General features: G+C 37.7%; 2 protein-coding genes across 3 annotated transcripts in view; one reads left to right on the top strand and one right to left on the bottom strand.

The window, feature by feature from the left end:
- The window catches only part of MRPL13 (mitochondrial ribosomal protein L13), a 46,786-nt gene extending 34,183 nt beyond the window's left edge, over nt 1-12,603 (bottom strand). Inside the window, exons 1-2 of the mRNA XM_045805728.2 lie at nt 12,336-12,603; nt 8,873-8,996 (exon numbers count right to left, since the gene is read on the bottom strand). Of these exons, the coding sequence (XP_045661684.1) occupies nt 8,873-8,996; nt 12,336-12,362 (151 nt within the window). The 5' untranslated portion in view covers nt 12,363-12,603. The remainder of the gene's footprint in view (nt 1-8,872; nt 8,997-12,335) is intronic.
- Nucleotides 12,604-12,686: 83 nt separating this feature from the next.
- The window catches only part of MTBP (MDM2 binding protein), a 78,077-nt gene continuing 66,933 nt past the window's right edge, over nt 12,687-23,830 (top strand). For both annotated transcript variants that reach the window (XM_045805724.2, XM_045805723.2), the window contains exons 1-4: nt 12,687-12,854; nt 13,726-13,806; nt 18,131-18,204; nt 18,300-18,448. In XM_045805724.2, the coding sequence (XP_045661680.1) occupies nt 12,737-12,854; nt 13,726-13,806; nt 18,131-18,204; nt 18,300-18,448 (422 nt within the window). In that variant the 5' untranslated portion in view covers nt 12,687-12,736. The remainder of the gene's footprint in view (nt 12,855-13,725; nt 13,807-18,130; nt 18,205-18,299; nt 18,449-23,830) is intronic.

Raw genomic sequence — 23,830 nt, 5'->3', positions numbered from 1 at the left:
CTACAGCTACAGTGTTTTGGCTCTTTTTCTCCCCTAAGCCAAAACTCACATTTTTTCCTCAAAACTGCCTGAGAGGAAAAGAAGTACCGTCCACATGCAAGGGCCTGAGCAAGGCATCTTACATTCACTCTCTAGCATTGTAAGTCTCACAATCATCTCAAGTGGGCTTTATCCACCTTCTCCCTCCCACCAGTTTATTTTTTAATGAGAAAACGGATCAGAGGTTAAACAACTCTGCTATGACTGCATGGCTGATTAAGTGGTGAATTAAGATTCAAATACAATTCTAGTAACTTCAGAGACAAATTTTATCCTCTTTACTACACCAGGATGGCAAAAAAGTGGCAGGTATACCGTCAACTGGAGGCAATAATATCGGTCATGAACCGATCATGCACACCTTTCTACTAAGTTCTGAGGACAGCTCAGAAATCCTTCTCAACATACTGCTCCTAGGTTGGAGTTATTCGTCACCTTTGTACTTCACCATGTACCAATTCTTCAGGTAAGGTATTCAAGGATACCTACAGTATAGGCTTGAATTTTCTAGCCTTATTTACTAGTTCTTTCCCACACCAAACTATGTACCAGGTAAGCCATATTACTTGCTATGCTTGCTAGTCCCTGAAGCATTTATTCCATTATTTCTATTCAAAACATACACACACACACACGAATGTATACACAGATCCAATAATCTTTCCTTTGTTCTTTCCATTAGAAATACTCTGATTTATTTCCACTCGCTAAATTTTATCCATAAAATTTAAGTTCCACATAAATATCAAGTTCCAAAATAAATACTAGTCCTTCCATAAAGCCTTTCCTAATGCCAAAACCAACTTCCTTTGATTCCACAAAGATGCCTGAATTTCTCTTATGATACTGATTTAATTCTATCTTGTCCTACCGTTTGCACAATTTTATTCCCTCAAACTACGTTATAAGCTTCCCTCTGAAGACTCTTAATGTAGACTCTTATATAATGGGAGTTACCGGTCACAATAAGTGTTAAAAAAATTCCTGGTGTTCACTTTAATGTAAATAGGGCTTGTTCTATCATGTCTGGATCCCATTCAATTCTTTTCTTAGATTTCATGGGAGATACTCCTAGTTCTTACCTTAGAAATAAGACCATTCAAAATTGTCTGAGCTACTCAGACTCCATACTAGGGTAGATTCAGATGGAGATATACGTAAGTTTGGTAGGGTTCTCTTCCAAAATCTGCTTTATACTCCTTTTCCACTGCTTGATTGATTAATCCTCTTACTACTTACTAATGCCAGGTTACCGCTCTTGATGTTGGGAATATAGCCATGAATGCAACTGAAATCCTCATTCATAATAAATCTTACATTCTAGTGGAACGATCTAGACAATAAACAAACAAATAAGTAAACACACAATATGCCAGGAGCTGATAAATATAGGGAGATAAAGAGTAATGCAGTAGAAGTATTATTAATTGGTATAGGTTTTTGTGTTCTAATTTCCCTGGGACAAAGGTCCGAAAGTGCAACCGATGTACCGTAAACTCATGTTTAGTTTTATAAGAAACTGCCATATTCTTTTCCAGACTGGCTGTAGCATTTTACATTTCTTCCAGTGATGTGTAAGTAATCCAGTTTCTTTGCATCATCACTAACATTTGTTGTTGCCACTATTTTTTATTTTAGCTATTGTGACAGATGTGCAGTGATATCTCATTGTGGTTTTAATCTGTATCTCCCTAATGACTAATAATGTTGAATCTTTTTATGTGTTTATTTGCCAACTGGTCATGTATTTTGCTCATTTTCTAATTATGTGTTTGTTTCTTGTTGGCTGTGTGGTTTGCAAATTCTTCCCTTCAGTCTGTAGCTTGTCTTTTCATCCCCTTCACAGCATCAAATCCTTCTTTAAAAATTCTTTGGTTTAGGGATGCCTGAGTGGCTCAGTCGGTTAACTATCTGCCTTCAGCTCAGCTCATGATCCCAGAGTCCTAGGATAGAACTAGAATCCTAGGATAGGCTCCCTGCTCAGTTGGGATCCTGCTTCTCCCTCTCCCTCTGCTGCTCCCCCTGCTTGTGCACACTCTAATAAATAAATAAAATCTTAAAAAAAAAATAAAAAATTAAAGTTCTTAGGTTTAGCTTAGTGGTTTTAAAACTGTATTTGATAGAGATGTCAGGTTCTGAGACGGTGACTCAAAGGAGCAAGGGTCTAGTATCTTCTCTCTCCTTCAGCCAGCACAGCACTGCTTTATTTTGTTTTTTTTTAAAGATTTATTTATTTGAGAGAGATACAGAGTGCGCGTGGGGGGCAGGGGCCGAGGGAGAGGGAGAGAGAGTGTCAATCAGACCCTGTGCTGATCTTGGAGCCTGACATGGGACTCTATTTCATGACCCTGAGATCATGACCTGAGTTGAAACCAAGAGCCGGACGCTTAACAAACTGTGCCACACAGGCACCCCAGTGCAGCACTGTTTTTATATATTGGGTCTCTGTAAAAGATTTGGTTTGAGAAATGTTTGAAAAATAGCTATTTTGATTTAGTGATAAATAACAAAATTGGCTTTGGCCATTACGTTTTGTTTCCAACCTTGAAAGACAAATGTCCAAATGCCTAGTTCAATGTTATTTTTGGCATCCCTGAACTTGTGCATAGCCAGTATGATAGATGACCATGTAGGTTACCACAAAATCTACTGAGTGTAAAGACACTGTGATAGGAATAAGGTGTGTTGTTCAAATTTATTGATAGTATCTAAATATTCACTTCCAAAGAAGTATTTTGGATGTAACCTGGAGCAAAACTCTCCTTCACTGCTTTGTACGATGATATTCTAGAAGCGGAAGAAGAAATGCATAATTAAGATTGCAAAATTAAAATGATGCAGTAACTGACATTTGAAATAAACTGATACTGAATTCAATAGTAAGAGAGAAAAATATGTTAGCTTGGTAACTTTAAAAACAGCATCCTAAACTTTCTTTTCTAACAAGTCTTACAAGGCAGAAATGCTAGAGATTACACTAGATCTAATCTTTGTTAACTGTCTGGTGCCAGCATTTATAATGTTAAGAACTGTGTGCAACTTTTATTTTGTTTCATTTCATGTAGATCAGGAGTATTTTAGAATAATCTAATAATAACTTTAGAAAATGCTAAAGAAAAGTTTCTCTCTGCTTCTTTTATTTTTTATTTATTTTTTAAAGATTTTATTTATTTATTTATTTATTTATTTATTTATTTATTTGAGACAGAGAGAGAGAGAGAGAAAGCACGAGCAGGGAGGGGGCAAAGGGATGGGCAGAGGGAGAAGCAGACTCCCCACTGAGCAAGGAGCCTGATGCAGGGCTCGATCCCAGGACCCCTGGGATCATGACTTGAGCTGAAGGCAGACGTTTAACTGACTGAGCCACCCAGGTGCCCCTCTCTGCTTCTTTTAAATGTTCAAATAGTCCTCCTCAATTTTTTAATCTGTGAGCAGCAAAAAGAGTGGAATCCTCATTAAGAGTAAGTCATAATCCAAAAATTACCATGTGCCCTTTCTTTTCATTCATCAGTGACAAAGAAACATGCTCAAAAACCTCTTAGGTCCCGAATTCAGAAGGGCAGCTCTAATTAGAAAGAGGAGGGAATGCTTTTCCTACTTTCCATCATTTCCAGCTTGACCCCGACCACATTTTCCATAAAAAATAATCTTGTAGGTGGAAAGTCGGTTTTCTACAACACTTGGCAAAGTCCACTGGACCTATAAAGTAGTTCAAATATCGTATACATCATGTTTAGATACATTATTGGCAAACTTTTATTTTTTATTTAAAATAATTTAATAATAAATACGGATATACGACCATCATTTATAGTATCATTTTTCTGGGAAATTCTACGTCAATTTTCAAAAAAACATGTTTACAGTGATTGTAAGCATATATTCATGCTTAATAAATGCTTATTAAACCAATGAATGTTAGAAATAAACTTACAACATGAAATGTTTGTAAGTTGAAAATTGCTTGCGATTTAAGTCTTGATTTTAGTGACATCTTGTGGATATAAAAAGTTTTGTTGATATGTTACATATTATATAGTGAAACAAAAATAACTGTCTTTAAAACGTAAATTTTTAATTAATAGAAAAGCTATTCTCCTTTACTAGAAAAGGATGACTGGATAGTCAGCCACAAAAGCTTGTCTGGTGTTCTAGCAGAATATTCTCATTAGGTACCTAAGGAATACTTTTGCAATAATGACCTGCTTATAGGAAAGCAGAACTTTAATTCAGTGAACAGGTAAGTGCTACACTTTAAGAAGGAAGTCAGATTACTACTAATTCTACTTTTCCCAAAATTTTGTACTGTTTGTATTTCTAGAAAAACAACCTGAGAGATCTGACTGTATATCACCTTGTTAATAACACTGCTAAGGTAAAAAAACAAATCAGCAGGAAAACACAGTTTAAGCAGCTAAGAATCACCACAGTGAAGTGGAATGGGTAATTGACTATCTGAAGGAACAAGTACCTGGGCTCTAGTCCCAGGTCTGTTATAATATAGCACCAGAGTGACAGAGAGAGTCACTGTATTCTTCTGATTTTAGTTTTCTCATATATAAATGAAGCAGGTAAACAAAATATCTGAAGTCCTAAGGAATTAATTTCTATGACTTGGTAATTCTAGGACTACAGCATTCTCCTTGTCTGCCAAAAAAGAGATGTTTAAAGTAAAGAGGTTTCTAATTAGTCAAGCATAAGTCTGCTGATCACCATTTTACTCTGGAAGTACAGGTGCTCCTCGTTGTTCATGGATTCCACATTTAAATTTGCCTATTCTCTCAAAATTTATTTATAATCTCAATACCTGCAGTGCTTTCCCAGTCATTTGCAGACATGTGCACATCAGTGCAAAATTTGAGTGGCTTAATACACTCGTTTCCAACTGAGGTCAAATAACGTAATACGGTTTCTTGTTTCAACTCTTTTACTATAAACAAATGTCCCTTTGTGATCCATTTAGTGCTAGCTGTTTGGTATTTTTGTGCTTTTTAAAGTGACTTTACTTTTTAAATACCCCTCAAGTCTGATGCTGAAGTGCTGTGTACTGTTCCTCAGTGCAAGAAGGCTGCAGTGTGTCTTACAAAGAAAACGTGTGTTAGATAAGCACTGCTCAGCGATGAGCTAATCTGTGGTTGGCCATGAGTTCAACAATATGTATATTAAATAAGGTGTCTTTAAACAGAAACACATGAAACAAACAAGACTATGTACTGACTGGCTGACAAAAAATGATGTGACCAGAGGCTCACAGGCACCTAACTCTGTGTCGCCCCTAGAAGCAATGGTTCAGTGTTCACTCTCATTCAGCATTCGTGGAGACTTTAAAGAACGGGACTACAGCGAATAATAAGAACTGACTGTGCTCGTAAAACATTTTCTCCAAAGTGTCATTCCGCAAAATGTTTCTGTCAAGCATCTCTGAAGGACCAGACATTGCACTAAGTGCCTGAAGAACAAAGATCGACATGACAGAATCCTTACATTCAAATTCCGTCCTTAAAGATTTCACAGGTTGCGGGCTTACTTCAAAATTTTCAGTAAGTGAAGAAAAAGATTAGAGCAGCAAGTATGAGAAAGGAGGGAACTCGTAAGTTCTTGCTCTTAACCAAATCAGACCATCTACAGGTCTCTTCCCCCTAGCTCCACAGATCCAAAGTCTAACTTAGCTGAAATGCCAGAGCCCTGATTAGAAGTAATTTCTTCATTCTCAAAACTGGTATTCATAAATGCATATATACACTCAAAAAACATTTTATGCAGCCCAACCATGTGTCAAATACTATTCTAGGCACTGGGCATATATATAGCTGTGAAAAATTCAGGCAAAGTTCCTGTCCTCTTAGAAATTCATCTAGTAAAGGTAGGGGGATAATGCACATTTATATAATATGTGTGATCAGTGAATGCTAATTTTTTTAAAAGGCAAGGTAGAGTATAATAAGTGGACTTGGGGAAGGCCTCTCTCAGAATAAAAGGAGCAGAAATCGGAAAGATGTGAAGGAGTAAGCCATAAATCTGGAAAAGCCGTAAATCTGGAATATCCCATGCAGGAAGAGGGAACCAAATGTGAAAAGGCCCTAAGGTAAAATGTGTTGTCAGGTATATGAATGAAACAGTAGTAAGTCTTAGTGGATTACTCAAGGGAGGTAGGAAATAAATTCAGGGAGATAACACGGACTACACCATGTAGGTCCTTGTAGGGCACTGACAGAACTTTGGCTTTTACTCTGACTCTCATTTGGAAAAGATAACTGTAACTGCTCTGTGGAGAAAAGACCTTATTGGGGCAAGAGTAGAAGCAGGGAGATCAGTGAGGAGGCTTTTGGAATAACCCAGAATAGAGAGTACAGTGGTTTAAAACTACAGGAGAGAGAGTTAATGAGAAGTGGCCAGATTTCAGATATATATATTTTTCCAGGTATATATATTTTTTCTCATATATATTTTACAGGGAGTTGAACAAAGAGGAGTCACAAACGAAGCAAAGACTTCTGACTGGAGTAAGAAAAAAACTAAAGAAGCTGTTAATTGAGATGGGAAAACTAGAAGTAACAGGTTGGTTTGGGTGGAGGAAATCAGGAAGTACGATATCGCCAAGTTAAACACACATTAACATGCTGGAGATGTCTACTAGACACCTAAGAAGATTTGCTGAATCAAAATGTGGTCATGTGAGTCTGAAATACAGGGAAAAGGTAAAAAATGAAGATATAAAATTGGGAGCTATAAGCATAATAGAAGATATTGATATATGAAACTGAATGTGGTTGCTTAAGGAATGTGGAGGGGTCCAAGGACCAGGTTCTGGGGCACTCCTTATTTTTAATGAGAGAAGACTGAGAAATTAGAAAGTTGAAAAGAACAAAGGGAACTGGGAAGGAGAAGTTAGCAAGAGGATGTATCTAAAAACAAACGAAGAATGTTTAAGAAGAAAGTTCTTTACATGAAAACTAGCCTGGAATCCCCAAAAGGTTAACTGCAAGAAGAAAATAAGGGAAGGATTATTCTATACTAAAAAGACTAAAGAAAAATAACAATTGAAGGCAATACAGAAACCTTGGTTGGATCCTGGTCTAAAAAAAAGTAATAGCTATAAGAACATTCTTGGAACTACTAAAGAAATTTGAATATGAACCAGACATTAAACTATACAATTAAATTACATTTCTTTTGTTATGTGTGATAATGGCATTTTGGTTACATAGGGGAGTATTCTTATTCTTAGGAGACGCTGAATACTGAATACTGAAGTATACAGGGGGATTTACTATGACATCTGCAACTTATTTTCCAATGATTAAAAAATGATATGTTAAATTATATGTTAAAATTTTATGTTAAAACGTTAATGACTGTGTAATCTAGGCGGAAGGTATAAATTCACTGTACTATTCTTTGAGCTTTCCCGAAAATGTGGAAACTTTCACAATAAAAGTTATAAACATTTTAAGGACAAATAACTCAGTGGAAATATGGGCAAAAGACCCATAAAGACATTTGACAGAAGAAGAAATGATAAAAGGCCAATAAAGAGAAAAAGACACGTAGCACCATTTCCAATCAGGACAATGAAAAACCATCAAGAAAGTGTATTTCACATCTACCAGAGTAGCCAAACTTAAAGAAAATGAAAACATCAAGTGTTACTGAAGATGAGGGATAATACAAACTCTGGTAGGACATCAGCATAAAGACTAACTAGTTTCCCATATACCTTTGAACCCAGTAACTTCTGTCCTGTAGACAGACCTCAGAGAAACTCTTCCACATATGCACTGGAAAAAAGAATACTGACAGTAATATTGTTTGTAATGGCAAAAAAAATTGGAAATAACCCAAATGTTGAGAGTATGGGTATTTATTTTATCATCATTATAACTGTTAATTTTCTTTAAAATATTGACTATATTTAAACATGAACTTATCTACATATACATACTATATATAGATAACTTCATGTTTCAGAAAGTTAAAACTATGATCAACTGCAAAAAAATGCTGACAGGTCAAACAAGATGAAGAGTTTAAGAGCTGACACCTAGATCTTGCTGGGTGGTCCCTGGAGTGCCAGGTTAAGTGAAGTCAATCAAAACTATGTGTAATAAGCAGAAGTCTTTTAGTATCAAAACAAATTTTTTCCTTTGTTTTGGAAAAAGTTTACAGAAAATCAAATCTATCAATTGAAAACAGTAAAGAGTAAACTTTCCATGTCCAACTAGCTCTATCCATCTTTTTGGGGGGAAAAGGTTTTTGGAAGAGAGGGCAAACTTAGTTCTTCATTTTCAAAAAAACTCTATTCAAATGCACATTACCATGTAAACAGACATGATAAGAGTGAACATCTAAATTTATAGTCCCAATCAGGACATCTGAGAATGTAAGGAGGGCTACTTATAATTTTGCTGTTGTAATGGCATAAAATAGGGTTGTCTCAGGCAAACTGGTCTGTACAGTTTTCCTATGAATAAACCAAATTCACTGTAGTGCCTCAGTAGGTTTTTTTGCAAGAACGGAACAAGGGATCCCAGGAACAAAAGAGGTTCTTAGAAGTAGTTCAGTCCGACTTCTTCAAGATTCTTTTCTTTTTTTTTTAAAGATTTTATTTATTTATTTGATAGAGAGGCAGCCAGCGAAAGAGGGGGAGTGGGAGAGGAAGAAGCAGGCTCCCAGCAGAGCAGGGAGCCCGACGCGGGGCTCAATCTGAGGATCGTGGGATCATGCCCTGAGCCGAAGGCAGATGCTTAACGACTGAGCCACCCAGGCGCCCCTCAAGATTCTATTCTGGTGGGAAAATTATGGTTACGCATGACAGATCTAAAATGATACTCACTCAGTTGATGGTATATAGGTTTATGCAATCCTTGAAGTTTAATCGATGCCATAGCAGCCAGTTTGCCAGGGGGCTGCATTTTCCCATCTAAGAGATACCAAACCCGAGCAAAAGTGGCCCATTGCTAGGGAAAAAAAAAAAGGGAGAGAGAGAGAGAAAAAAACCAAAATTCTAATTAAAATGGAAATAATCATGTTTATTATTCTATACCATCATGTGGTATTCTACAGTTAATATCAATAACAGATCAATCAAAAAGATCCTTCACTAAATGATTTTTTTTGGTTCTGTTTTCATTTCTATTTCTGGAAAAGGAGGGTCTTTTTTCATTCTACAAAGTTTAACAGTAATTTTTTCTGACTGCTTTTCTATCTGCAATGTGGATGATGCTTTATTTAAAACATTTCAAAGATATATTTTTCTTCATATTATGGCTTTGTATCACATAAAATAGAATCTAGAATGATAACGAGAAACTCTTATGAAAGCACAAACTGTTATAAAGGTCTTCAAAAATATTTTGAGATTAACAGATATATTAAATTGAAAGATGAGTGACCAATTGGGAACTGAACTCTTCAGAAGTTCAATTCCACGGGAGAATACAGTAACAGAATATAGCTGGACAAGTACAGGTGGATGATGTTGAATAAACTTCAATTTTAAATGCTGCTTTAGACATTTTTAGGCTGCCTCAGGCATAAACCATTATCTTTGCAGTACCCATCAGTAACTTCAAACTCTAGGAAAATTCCAGCCCAGAAAGATCTCAACCAGATGTTTTCTCTATGCATATACATAAGTTGCTGAACAATGCTGGAAAAAAATACAACCAGGCTAACTGGTTTTATTTTAAATGTTATTATTACAAACTTCAAATCAGCTTCTAAACTGCTCAGCATTTCTGTTTTTCTCCTCTCTCACTTTTCTAGTTTCTACGTTGTTCTCTTCGCACATCTTCTATCAGATTTATCTCTTAAGTATTTCATATATTTTGATGCCACTGTAAATGGTATTGTATTTTTAATTTAAATTTTACTGATTGTTGCTAGTATATAGAAATACACTTCATTTTTTGCATGTTGGTCTTGTAACCTGCAATCCTGTTAAACCTATTTATCAGATCTAGTAGCTTTTCTTAGATTCCATCTGATTTTTTACATAAATAATCACGTTCTTCACAAATAAAGACAGCTTTAGCCCATACCCTTTTCCTACTACTCTAAGCCTAGGACTAACTACGAAAAATTCAAACAGTGGGAACTGTATAGGACAATTTTTTGTCTTCAGAAATTGCAAAGGAAAAAAAATAGGAAAAAGAACCTATTTATTAAGAGAGAATTAAAAAACAGGAAATTATTACCTTCTGGATCCTAAACCAAAGGAACAGTAAAAATATTATGTATTTCCGTTTTGTTTTTTTTTTTAAAGATTGTATTTATTTATTTATTTGACAGAGACAGAGTAAGAGAGCAAGAGCAGGCGGGAAAGAGGGAGGGAGAAGCAGGCTCCCTGCTGAGCAGGGAGCCCAGTGTGGGGCTTGATCCCAGGATCCTGGGATCATGACCTGAGCTGAAGGCAGACGCTTAACCAACTGAGCTACCCAGGCACCCCCAAATATTATGTATTTCTATAACATATATGAGAAAATTGGAAAACTGAACATACAGTAATCATTTGATATTAAGGAATTATAATTAACTTTTTTGTCTTTGATAAATGGCATTGGGATTATATTTTTAAAAAGAATCCTTATCTTATAGAGAAGATATTGAAATATTTACTTATGAAATAATAGGAGTCTGAGATTCACCTGAAATTCATAAGGAAGGGAAAGAAATGAATGGGGGTACAGAGGAAATAATACCGGCTATGAGGTTTTTGAAACTGGGTGATACCTCCTTTTATATGTGATTGAAATTCTCCATAATAAAGTTAAATGACAACAACAACAACAAACCCTACTGACCTCACTTATCCACTGCTTCATTTCTTTCCTCTCCCTTGTGGTAAAATTCTTCCAAAGAGGTTGTCTTTACTCCCAACTTGTCTCTCTTCATTCTCTCTTCAACCTGCTCCAATCTGGCTTTTGCCTCCCACACCCATCTCCCTCACTCTACTGTCTGCCAAAGTTACCAGGACCTTCATGTCACTATATTGTTCAATTCTAAGCCTTCAGTACAGGTGATCATTTCCTTCTCCTGGGTATTCTTTCGTCACCTGATTTCCAGGGCACCAACCTCTGTTGGTTTTTTTCCCCTACTTTGCTTGTTCTCTCACCTCTTGCCTGTGACATGTTGAAATGTCCCAGAATTCAGTTCTTGGTCCTTCTCTCTTCTCAATACATACTTCCTCAAAGACTACATCCAGACTCATATATTGAAATGCTATTCTCATGCTTAGGACTCTCAAATGTAGAAATTTACATCTCTAGCCTGGACCTTTAAACTGAACTCTACACTTGTATCCAACTGTCCACTTGGCACCTGCGCTACAGTGCTTTTAAACCATATGCAGCCAAGACTGGTTTTTCCCCATTCCATTGTAGATCAATTATTTTGATTAAAAAACTGTTTAAAAAATAAAATAATACCACATCATCAAATTGCTATAAAAGTTTTTAAATGTTTAAGTTTATTTCCTGTATTTGCCTCATCCAGGCGAGGTAACAAATAGTTCAAGAAAGGAATCACACTTGGAGCAGAACTGGGCTAAGAAGCATCTCAGACCAACCTACCCAAAACTGAGCTCCTGCTCTTCCACCTGAAACCTGCTTCAGTTTCAGTCTCCCCTGTCTCAGCTGATGGCACACCCTTCCAGTTATGGAAACAAAAAACCTTGGAGTAACCCTTGTTTCTTCTTTTGCTGTCAGCTCATTCAATCCTTCAGGAAATCCTTCTGCCTCTACCTTCAAACAGAACCTGACCACTTTTCAACACCATACCGTTACTAGTTTGGTTTGTGCCATGATCATGTTCAGCCTGGATTACTGCAGTTGGTCTCCAAACCGATTCTTTGCTTCTATCTTCCACCAATACCCATCTCTGAACAGTCTGAACTCAGCGGCCAGAGTGCTCCTTTTAACACCTAAGTGACATCACGTTACTTCCCGGCTCCAAACCTTTCAATAGATCCTCATTCTACTCAGTAATGAACAAACTCTTATAATGATCTACAATGCTCTATCTGATCCACCTTATTATCTCTGACTTTCTCTCTGAATACCCTTTCTGGAGGGGGAAAAAAAAAAGACATGAAAGGGCTGGCTGAAAAGAGGAGAAGATATGTGCCAAGAGAAAAACCAAGCAATGGCCACAATCACGACCCTCGTATGTGCTTTCCCGAGCCATCCTGGCCCAGATTCGGCTTTCCTGCCGACTCAGCATCACTAAATCCACCCGAGCCACTGACTTCCTCCTGCCGGTGTAATGAATTCCATCGATGTACAAGAATTCGAGCTCACCTGGGGTGCCTTAGAGAAACTCGACATATTTCCCCACTAGCAGGACCGTCCTTTTCCCAGGATCCAAGGCCAGACCTCAGCATCACTGCCCCGGCGGGAAACGTATAAAACCAAGCATGACAGTTCCTAGGCCAGCCAGCTCTCGTCAGCTTCTCTGCTTTTCCTGGGTCTCCTCCAGCCCTCCCATGGTAGCAGTTTCGTCACGAAAAGAGGAAATAATGCCGTTGTTGAGAGGATAACTCCCCAAAAGAACCCACAGGCCGGAAAAGCTGCAGCAAACAGACGGAGGGCACACAATTTCCAGCCGACCTAAAGTGGAGGGGAACCGGAAGTGCATCAGTAGCGCGCGACTGTTTGGATGTGGAAACCGGGACTTGCAACTGTAGTTCAGCTCTAAGGGGATGGATCGGTACCTGCTTCTTGTGATTTGGGGGGAAGGAAAAGTTCCGTCCGCAGCGGCTGAGGAGACGGAGCATGGGCCTGCGGAGTCGTCCGCTGAGGGTACCGAGAAGCTGCCCGGTAAGCGCGGGGCTGAGAAAGGGCGGGAACGGCTTAAGGAGAGGGAAGAAAATGAAGTTTGAAATCAAGTTCTGCAGGGGAGGGACCTATCTCGAGTTTTCCCGGGGATTTGTTTCTCTCTGGGATCGGCCCCATAAGGGCTGACAAATGTCGTTATCTTCATGGAAAAATAGAGACAAATTTGTGGATGCAAAATTCCAGCGCTCAGAAGTTCTTGGCACAGTAAAAATTTAACTGAACAATTCTCTGTGCCTTAGAAATGGAATGTCTGCTTTTTGGAAATAAATGCATTCAGTAGGGTTCCCGCCTCCTGTGTGTTCCAAATGCAGGTAATACAGAAAGGAACAAGATGGGAAAGGGTCTTACTCTCCTAGAGTTTACATCCTAATGGGAAGAGACATCCCACACATAAACTAAGGTTAAAAAAAAAAAAATATATATATATATATATATATATATATATATATATATATATATATATATTAAACTTAAAACAATTGTAACTGTTTGAGATTGTACTCCTTTTCGGTTTTTCTGGCTGTAATCCGTATTGCATTTTATTTGTTTTGGTTGGGTAAGCATTTTGAGGAGAAAATGTATGTGGTTGTGTACGGAGTATTGTGACAGAGTTTCCCTTTTCCCCTTAAAATTCTTCTTCAGGGGGATTTTTGGATTTGTATTAACTGGCTAGCATGTACAAACTGGGCGCCTTGCCTGTTTTCTCTGCATTTGATTTATTATACTGAAACGAGAATAGTGTGTAGTTCACGTACAACATAATGTTCTTGAGAGTCTCTGATGGTGAAATTGGAATAGGCCTGGATGACTTAACTCTTAAGCCCATTGAGTTAGTTTGTCTTTTCTTTTTCAGACTTAACAGCAGCAAATGTTTATCATCTCCTGAAAAGAAGCATTAGTGCTTCAGTGAATCCAGAAGATAGTACTTTTCCAGGTAAGTATAACACAAACTCCTATTGCTCTGACACTGCATTTGTATTGGAAGTAAATTTAATTCATTTGATCACGTAAAGGTATAAGAGATATTTGTTGACTGTGCATAAGCCACTGAGATAGGGTAGTAAGGAAATACAAAACTGAAAAGGCTGACATCCCTCTCTTCTTGCTGCTTGAATGTGATTAAATTGTATGAAAATTATTTTAGGTTCTCTCTGTTTTGTTCCCTTTATGATTTTCTTGCCCGTCTTTGGCTCCACATAAAATAGGGTAAGTGGCATTATAAGAAGGATTTACGATTTTGTCCTGAGTACAAATACATTATTAATGCTCTTAGACCCATTTCTTACCATTTTTTTTCCCACCGTTACCTCTTACTGATTCTCTTAAAAGCACTTCATAATTGTTAAACACAGTGATCTTTTCTCCATCCTTAACTGTTTTAACTTTTTCTAAGTATTTGACTTCTTTGACCACCCTTTGCTTTGTAAAAATCTTTTTCTCCTGTGGTTTCTATTGACATTATACAAATCCATCTACTTATTTTTTTGGTCGTTATCTTCTCTTTTACTTCCTCTTCTTGGCCTCTGAGAGTGTCTTTCAGAGGTTCAGAGAAAGAGATAACCAAAACAGGCCAAGGCCTAAAAACTGAAGGAAGCTTCTGGAGATGGCAGGGATAGGATGCTCATTTTGGTAATGTAATTCTCATGACTGTACCATCGGTTCCTTTCTCTCTTCTTTCATTGGAGAACCTCTTGTCTGTCAGGTTTAAACTGTCACCCTTGGGAAGTTATTTCTAATGTGTTTGTGCTGCACTAGTCTGTTTGCCCAGTTGCAGTACTACTCATTAATTTTTCAAGTTGGTATAATTTATGTCAGTACTACTATTACTGCAAGAAAGATTTTTCACTTGTTCCTTGAAAGTATACATCAAAGAGCTTTGGGAGCATTCTAGGAATTCTCGTGATAACTTTCACTTCCTGTTTGGGTGGATAAACATTTCTTATCCAGGCAGTCCTTTTTTTGCCAATTAACCTGGGACTATGTAAATGACTGCACGCTGAGGCCATGCAAAGCAATCCTAATATAAAATCAGTGGGAATAAATCACAATTGTTTCATGACATTTTTTTTGTCAAAACGTTGAACACTTTCTTACTGTTGGTTATACATGTAGAGGAAATGGGGAAAAAAACCAAAATGGTAAAACTAATAGTTATTTCATAGGCTGTAATTGAAGCATTAAAAGCATTGAGAATTATGGGGCGCCTGGGTGGCTCAGTCGTTAAGCGTCTGCCTTCGGCTCAGGGCGTGATCCCAGAGTCCTGGGATCGAGCCCCATATCAGGGTCCTCAGCTGGGAGGCTGCTTCTTCCTCTCCCACTCCCCCTGCTTGTGTTCCCTCTCTTGCTGGCTGTCTCTCTCTCTGTCAAATAAATAAATAAAATCTTTAATAAATAAATAATAAATAAATAAATAAATAAATAAATAAAAATAAAAGCATTGAAAATTAAACTTTTTTCTTTGCTTTTTTTTTGTGAAAACTTTATCAAGAGTAGTTTGAACAGTGCTTGTCACTTTCGGTCATTGTATAACTTAGGATATAGAGTGAGCATCTCTTCTATGTTTTGGTGAATTGCTGTACTCCTAAGTTTGTGTTGGCTTCCATTGTTTTATCCTTTGTACTTTTAATGTCAAGGAGTTCCTTTAATGCAAAGGTATTTGCCAGTGTCATTTTCTCTGAGACGTCTTCATCCTTTTTGTCACAGTGTTTTTATCACAGCAGCTATTTCTAGAATCCGTTGACCTGAGATTTGAATATCACTTTCAGTGTTATCACTTTTTGGGTTTTTTTTTTTTTGTTTCGCTTTCATTTTTTTTTCCTTTTGCCCATTTCCTCTTCGTATTATCTATTTTTATAAAATAGCGTGGATTTATCACTGGGAGGCAAGAAGGAAACACAATTACATATTCGTCCTCTGTTCGTATGAACTGAATAACAGATGTGCAGTGATCAGTCAGCAAACTTGGAAAGTAGAGATGTAATTGGTCACTGATCATGATACACATCTTTGATTTAAGTAGTGATTTGTGATCCGAGAAGCTAGCAGTGAAGTTTTACTTTATGTGATTACAGATAATTAATAAACCTTGGTAACTGGAGTTTGAACCATGGTTTGGGGGACCAGGAGTTATTGAAAGTATGGTAACTGAAGTCTGCATATCGGAACCATGCAAAGAAAGAACTGCTCGTGTTGAATTTCTTATCCTGGGAGCATTATTGCTTGCGGTAATATGGCAAGTGTGAGAAACTGGAAGTGCGATATGATGGTAATTGAGCTAAGGCTGGAGAGGTAGGCGTAGCTATGTGGAAGTCTTTGTAAATCATGTCGGGGTATTCGGATTTTTTTCATAGTAATGATTAGCCATTAAAGGCTTTAATGACGGAAGAGGTTTGGTACCATCTGTGTTAGTGAAGTATTCTGGCTTACGGTAAAGTAGACAAATTTGAGGAAAATGTGGTTATAAAGGGGCTACTGCAGAAGACCAGCTGAGAAATAAGAGAGGCAATCAGGGTAGAGGAAAATAGGTAGATCTGAAGGAAATTATAGAGGTAGAATCCACCTGACTGAGTGTTGCACTGGTGTGATTTAGGAGAAGGGGAGAGGGAGAAAGCAATCAAGAGTGACATTAGATTTCTGGCTTGGCTATAGTGTAGATGGTGGCATTTAGTGAGGTAAGAGAATTAGGTTTTGAAGGACCATGACATGTCCGGTTTAGAACATGTAAACACTCTAAACAATTGCCTGTAAGATGTCAAAGTGAAAATGTTTTGTAAAAGTTGGATACATGTGTCCAGAACTCAAAAGCCTGGAGATAAAAAAAGATTATAGAATCATCATATAGACATCAGTTCAAGCCATGAGAAAGGATGGGATTGTTTATGGACAGTGAAAAGAACAGAAAATTTTGAACTGAATCCCAGTATTTAAAGGAACTGAGCACTGGTTTTTAAAGGCATGAGGAGCAGCTGGAAAGATAGGTTCCACAGAACCCAAGTGTTTTAAGGAGAAAGAGGACAACTGTGTCATCTTTGATTCCTTTCTTACTCTTATGTTGAGAAGTCAAGTAACAACAGCAGTAAGAGCTGTTACATTCAGTAACATGCTAGTTATTGTTGCCTTTAGGGAGTGCAGTTACAGTGGCATGTTGGAGACAGAAAAACAGATTGAAATGGATTTAGAGGGGAGTAGAAAATGTGATGAGGAAATAGGGACAGTCAAGTGTAGACAATACTTTCAGTTTATCCTTGAAGAAGAGTAAAGAAGTAGTAGTGTCTGGCAAAGGGAGGTGATTTAAAGGAGATCTTTTTTCCCCCTCTAATTTGAGGAATATCTGTGCAAATTTAAATCCAAATGGGAAGGAACTGACAGAGGAGGAGAGCTTGAAGGTGCAAGAAAGATCGTCTAATCAGGGGCTTGGAGTCCCACTGAAAGTTTGAGGGATAACTTTGAGTTGAAAGGGCAGTGCCCCTCGTGTACTCACAGAAAGGAATGAGGAAGGACTAATGGGAATGCGAGTAGTGTCCTATGTTTGCTGACATGATGTTTGGGAGTCATTACCTAATAATGTTTTCTGTTTTCTTAAGGAAGTCGGAGGTAAGTCTTCTGCTGAGTCTGTTGGGAGAAAGCAGTAGTAAGCACTCACCATGTTACCTTGTTCCCATGAGTTAAGATTCAGTTACCACATTTCTCCTCCCTCCTGTGAATCCAGTTTCTTTACAGAGTTCTACATTCTTTGTGGCTCTAAACTGACATGCACCCCGGTGATGACCCTTAACTTCATATCCTCATGTAACATTCCGGTCTCCACGAAGAGAATCTTCCCTACATTTAGGCTGTAGTTTTATCTCTTCTCTCTCTAGCCAGGATGAACCAGACCTTCATGGTCTTTGAAGAGGGAATCGTTTTTCCTAAAATGACTTAACACGGTTTGGTGTGACTCAATGGTAATTGAATGGATGTATTTTTTTGGTAGACTTTCGTGTTTAAAATGATGAATAAAATAGTATGGATTTTGATTTTGACAAAAGTATTCATTGTCGGTGAATAATTTTGCTCTTTAGGCAGATTGTTCAGTTTTAATTTTTAGGGATTTTAAAAAGATCCGCGTTGTATATATGTATATGCATATATACACACACATACCTTAAAGAACTATATAATATGTATCAAAAATTATATAATTCTCTAAGTATATATACCATAACATCTGCTTATTTGTGGTATGCCTTTCTTCTAATAACCATGGTTTTCTTTTCAAGCGTGTTCGGTAGGCGGTATACCTGGTTCCAAGAAGTGGTTCTTTGCAGTGCAGGCAATATGTGGATTTTATCAGGTAACAGAAATGAAAAAATAGGCATTAGTAAATGTCTTTGTTAATATAAATAATTTCAGGAACCCATCATTTAATGCAATCTTTTCATGTATTAGTTTTGCAGTTCTGACTGGGAAGAGATACATTTTGGTACAGAAAAAGATGAAATCGAAGATGTTCTTCAAACAAATATCGAAGAATGTTTGAGTGCTGAGTGTTTTGAGGAAGAAGATAGTAATAGCAGAGAATCATTATCCTTGGCTGAGTATGCTTATAATATCTTACTTTCTATAGTATCTTTCTATAATATCTTTAAAATACTTAACATTAGACAATATTTTAGCCACAAGAGTGAAGGTTAAATGTTTTAGCAGCTATCAGAAGGGAATTTTACTTAATTGAAATTTTCAACTCTTTATCTTGGAAGATAGGCAATTTGGGCCTTTTATTTGAATAAAACTATTTAAAATGGAAAAATTGGCATCTGAAAATGTTTAGCTTCTTAAGCTTACAAAATTGCAGGAATCATAAAAAGTGATACTCTAATTAATATGTCACTTTTTAAAAGATAAATTCTGCCTGATTATGAATTTTAAGAACTTGAATAGAAACTTTATTTAAGATTAATAACTGGCATTCAAACTCAAATTCTAAAATTATGGTTTTCATTTTGCTATTTGAGGTTGAAATATATGATTTCTTCAATTTATATATATCTTGAACATTTAGACACCTTTAAACTGCATAGTTTCTGAGGATTATATAGATGACTGGGTTCACTTTCAGATTTTTTGAATTGTGGTACAATACACGAGTTGGTCCAGGTGATGTAAGTTGTGATTACTTTTTTCTTCGTGAAATATCCTATCTTTTTTTTTTTAATGTTTTTTTATTATATTACGTTAGTCACCACACAGTCCATCCCTGGTTTCTGATGTAAAGTTCGATGATTCATTAGTTGCGTATAACACCCGGTGCACCATGCAATACGTGCCCTCCTTACTATCCATCACCAGTCTATCCCATTCTCCCACCCCCTCCCCTCTGAAGCCCTCAGTTTGTTTCTCAGAGTCCATACTCTCTCATGCTTCATTCCCCCTTCTGATTACCCCCCTTTCTTTATCCCTTTCTTCCCCTACTGATCTTCCTAGTTCTTATGTTCCATAGATGAGAGAAATCATATGATAATTGTCTTTCTCTGCTTGACTTATTTCACTTAGCATTATCTCCTCCAATCCCGTCCATGTTGCAGCAAATGTTGAGAATTCGTTCTTTCTGATAGCTGAGTAATATTCCATTGTATATATGGACCACAACTTCTTAATCCAGCCATCAGTTAAAGGGCATCTCGGCTCCTTCCATGATTTGGCTATTGTGGACAATGCTGCTATGAACATTGGGGTGCATATGGCCCTTCTCTTCACTACGTCTGTATCTTTGGGGTAAACACCCAGTAGTGCAATGGCTGGGTCATAGGGTAGCTCAATTTTTAACTTTTTAAGGGACCTCCACACTGTTTTCCAGAGTGGCTGTACCAACTTGCATTCCCACCAACAATGTAGGAGGGATCCCCTTTCTCCACATCCTCTCCAGCAATTGTTGTTTCTTGCCTTGTCAATTTTTGCCATTCTAACTGGCGTAAGGTAGTATCTTAGTGTGGTTTTGATTTGAATTTCCCTGATGGCTAATGATTTTGAACATTTTTTTCATGTGTCTGTTAGCCATTTGTATGTCATCGTTGGAAAAGTGCCTGTTCATATCTTCTGCCCATTTTATGATTTGTTTATTTGTTTCTCACATATTGAGTTTGAGAAGTTCTTTGTAGATCTTGGATACCAGTCTTTTTTTTTTTTTTTTTTAAGATTTTATTTATTTATGTGACAGAGACAGCCAGCGAGAGAGGGAACACAGCAGGGGGAGTGGGAGAGGAAGAAGCAGGCTCACAGTGGAGGAGCCCGATGTGGGACTCGATCCCGGTACGCCGGGATCACGCCCTGAGCCGAAGGCAGACGCTTTAACGACTGCGCTACCCAGGCGCCCCATGGATACCAGTCTTTTATCTGCAGCATCATTTGCAAATATATTCTCCCATTCCGTGGGCTGCCTCTAACTTTTCTTGACTGTTTCCTTGGCTGTGCAGAAGCTTTTTATCTTGATGAAGTCCCATAATTTCATTTTGTCTTTTGTTTCTCTTGCCTTTGGAGATGTGTCATGAAAAAGGTTGCTTTGGCCGATGTCGTAGAGGTTGCTGCCTATGTTCTCCTCTAGAATTTTGATGGATTCCTGTCTCACATCGAGGTCTTTCGTCCATTTGGAGTTTATCTTTGTGTATGGTGTGAGAGAGTGGTCAAGTTTCATTCTTTTGCATGTAGCTGTCCAATTTTGCCAGCACCATTTATTAAAGAGACTGTCTTTTTTCCACCGGATGTTTGTTCCTGCTTTATCAAAGATTAGTTGCCCAAAGAGCCGAGGGTCCATTTCTGGGCTCTCTATTCTGTTCCATTGGTGTATGTGTCTGTTTTTGTGCCAGTACCATGCTGTCTTTGTGATCACAGCTTTGTAGTACAGCTTGAAATCCGGCATTGTGATGCCCCCAGCTTTGTTTTTCCTTTTCAACAGTTCCTTGGTGATTCAGGGCCTTTTCTGGTTCCATACAAATTTAAGGACTATTTGTTCCAGTTCTTTGAAAAATGTCCTCGGTATTTTGATCGGGATAGCATTGAAAGTGTAGATTGCTCTGGGTAGCATGGACATTTTAACTATGTTAATTCTTCCGATCCATGAGCATGGAATATTTTTTCATCTTTTTGTGTCTTCCTCAATGTCTTTCAAGAGTGATTTATAGTTTTTGAATATAGATCCTTTACGTCTCTGGTTAATTCCAAGGTAACGTATGGTTTTTGGTGCTATTGTAAATGGGATGGATTCACTAATTTCTTTTTCTTCAGTCTCATTATTCGTGTATAGAAATGTAACTGATTTCTGAGCATTGATTTTGTTTCCCGCCACATTACTGAATTGCTCTATAACTTCTAATAGTTTGGGCGTGGATTCTTTTGGGTTTTCCTATCATGTCATCTGCGAAGAGAGACATTTTGACTTCTTTGCCGATTTGGATACCTTTTATCCCTTTTTGTTGTCTGATTGCTGTTGCAAGGACTTCTAGTACTATGTTGAATAATAGTGGCGAGAGTGGGCATCCTGTTGTGTTCCTGATCTTAAGGGAAAGGCTTCCAGCTTTTCCCCATTGAGAATGATATTTGCTGTAGGCTTTTCATAGATGGTTTTTATGAGATTGAGGAATGTACCCTCTATCCCTACACTCTGAAGGGTTTTAATCAGGAAAGGATGCTGTATTTTATCAAATGCTTTTTCTGCATCAATTGAGAGGATCATATGGTTCCTGAGTCTTTTCTGCTGATATGATGTATCATGCTGATCGGTTTGCGAATGTTGAACCACGCTTGCATCCTAGGGATGAATCCCACTTGGTCATGATGGATAATCCTTTTAATGTACTGTTGGATTCTATTAGCCAGGATCTTGTTGATGATTTTTGCGTCCATATTCATTAGGAAAATTGGTCTGTAATTCTCCTTTTTGATGGGGTCTTTGCCTGGTTTGGGGATCAAGGTAATATTGGCCTCATAGAATGAGTTTGGTAGCTTTCCTTCTGTTTCTATTTTTTGAAATAGCTTTAGGAGAATAGGTATTATTTCTTCTTTGAATGTTTGGTAGAATTCCCCAGGAAAACCGTCCGGGCCTGGAGTTTTGTTTTTTAGAAGGTTGTTTATCACTGACTCAATCTCTTCATAATTAATTGGCCTGTTTAAAAAATCAATTTCTTCCTGTTTCAGTCTTGGTAGTTTATAAGTTTCCAGGAAGGCCTCCATCTCTTCCAGATTGCTTAATTTATTGGCATATAGCTGTTGATAAAAGTTTCTAATAATCCTTCCAATTTCATTGGTGTTGGTTGTGACCTCTCCTTTTTCATTCATAATTTTATTAATTTGGGTCCTTTCTCTATTCTTTTGGATAAGTCTTGCCAGCGGTCTGTCAATTTTATTGATTCTCTCAAAGAACCAGCTTCTAGTTCTGTTGATCTGCTGTACTGTACTCCTGGTTTCTAATTCATTGATTTCTGCTCTAATCTTGGTCAGCTGCTTCCTCGTGCGTGGATTAGGCCTGTCCCTCTGTTGCTGTTCCAGCTTCTTGAAGTGAGAATATAAAAACTGCATTTTAGATTTTTCTATTCTTTTGAGTGAGGCTTGGATGGCTATGTATTTCCCCCTTAGGACTGCCTTTGCAGTATTCCATAGGTTTTGGACCGTTGTGTTTTCATTCTCGTTGGTCTCCATAAACTGTTTAAATTGATTTTTGATTTCCTGGTTTATCGAGTCATTCCTGAGCAGGATGGTTCTTAGTCTCCAAGTGTTTGAGTTTCTTCCAAATTTTTCCTTGTGGTTAAGTTCCAATTTCAGAACGTTGTGGTCTGAGAATATGCAGGGAATAATTTCAGTCTTTTGGTATCGGTTGAGACCTGTTTTGTGACCCAGAACATGGTCTATTCTTGAGAATGTTCCATGGGCATTAGAATAGAATGAGTATTCTTTGGTTCTGGGGTGTAGTGTTCTATATATATCTATGAGTTCCAACTCGTCGAGTATGGCATTCAAAGCTCTTGTTTCTTTGCTGATTTCTTGCTTAGGTGATCTGTCTATTGCTGATAGTGGAGTGTTGAGGTCTCCTACTATTAGTGTATTTTTATCTATATGTCTCCTTATTCTGGTTAAGAGTTGGCTTGTGTATCTTGCTGCTCCCCTGTTGGGGGCATATAGATTTATAATTGTCATTTCCACTTGTTGGATACATCCTTTAAGAATAATATAGTGCCCTTCTGTGTCTCTAACTATAGTCTTTAGTTTAAAATCCAATCCGTCTGATATGAGAATTGCTACCCCAGCTTTCTTTTGAGGTCCATTGGCGTGAAAGATGGTATTCCATCCCTTTACTTTCAGTCTGAATGTATCTGTAGGTTCAAAATGAATCTCTTGTAGACAGCAAATGGATGGGTCATGTCTTTTTATCCAATCTGCAACCCTGTGGCATTTATGGGAGCATTTAGGCCATTTACATTGAGACTGATTATTGAGAAATATGATTTTAATGATGCCATGTTGCCAGTAAAGTCTTTGTTTCTATAGATTGTGACTTTCTGTTCTGTATCACTCTTGGGGCCTTTTTACTTTTATAGAACCCCCTTAATATCTCCTGTAGGGCTGGTTTCATGGTTACGAAATTGGTCAATGACTGGCGATTCTGGAAGGTCTTTATTTCTCCATCAATTCTGAATGACAGCCTTGCTGGATAAAGGATCCTTGGCTGCATGTTTTTCTCTGAAAGAGCTTTAAAAATGTCCCCCCCCCAACCCTTTCTCTCATTCCAAGTGTGTGTAGACAGGTCTGACGTAATTCTGATACCTTTGCCTTGGTACGTGAGAAATTTCTTTGCCCTGGCCGCTTTCAATACTGTATCCTTGGATCTAATATTCGCAGCTTGCACTATGACGTGACGTGGTGTAGGTTTGTCGTGGTTGAGTTTGGGAGGGGTCCTCTCTGCCTCTTGGACACGAATGTTTGTTTCCCTT

This window comes from Ursus americanus, chromosome 9, assembly GCF_024610735.1.
Source record: "Ursus americanus isolate L20-20 chromosome 9, mUrsAme1.1.p, whole genome shotgun sequence".
Classification (NCBI taxonomy): Eukaryota; Metazoa; Chordata; class Mammalia; order Carnivora; family Ursidae; genus Ursus; species Ursus americanus.
This window is presented reverse-complemented; position numbering and strand designations above follow the sequence as displayed.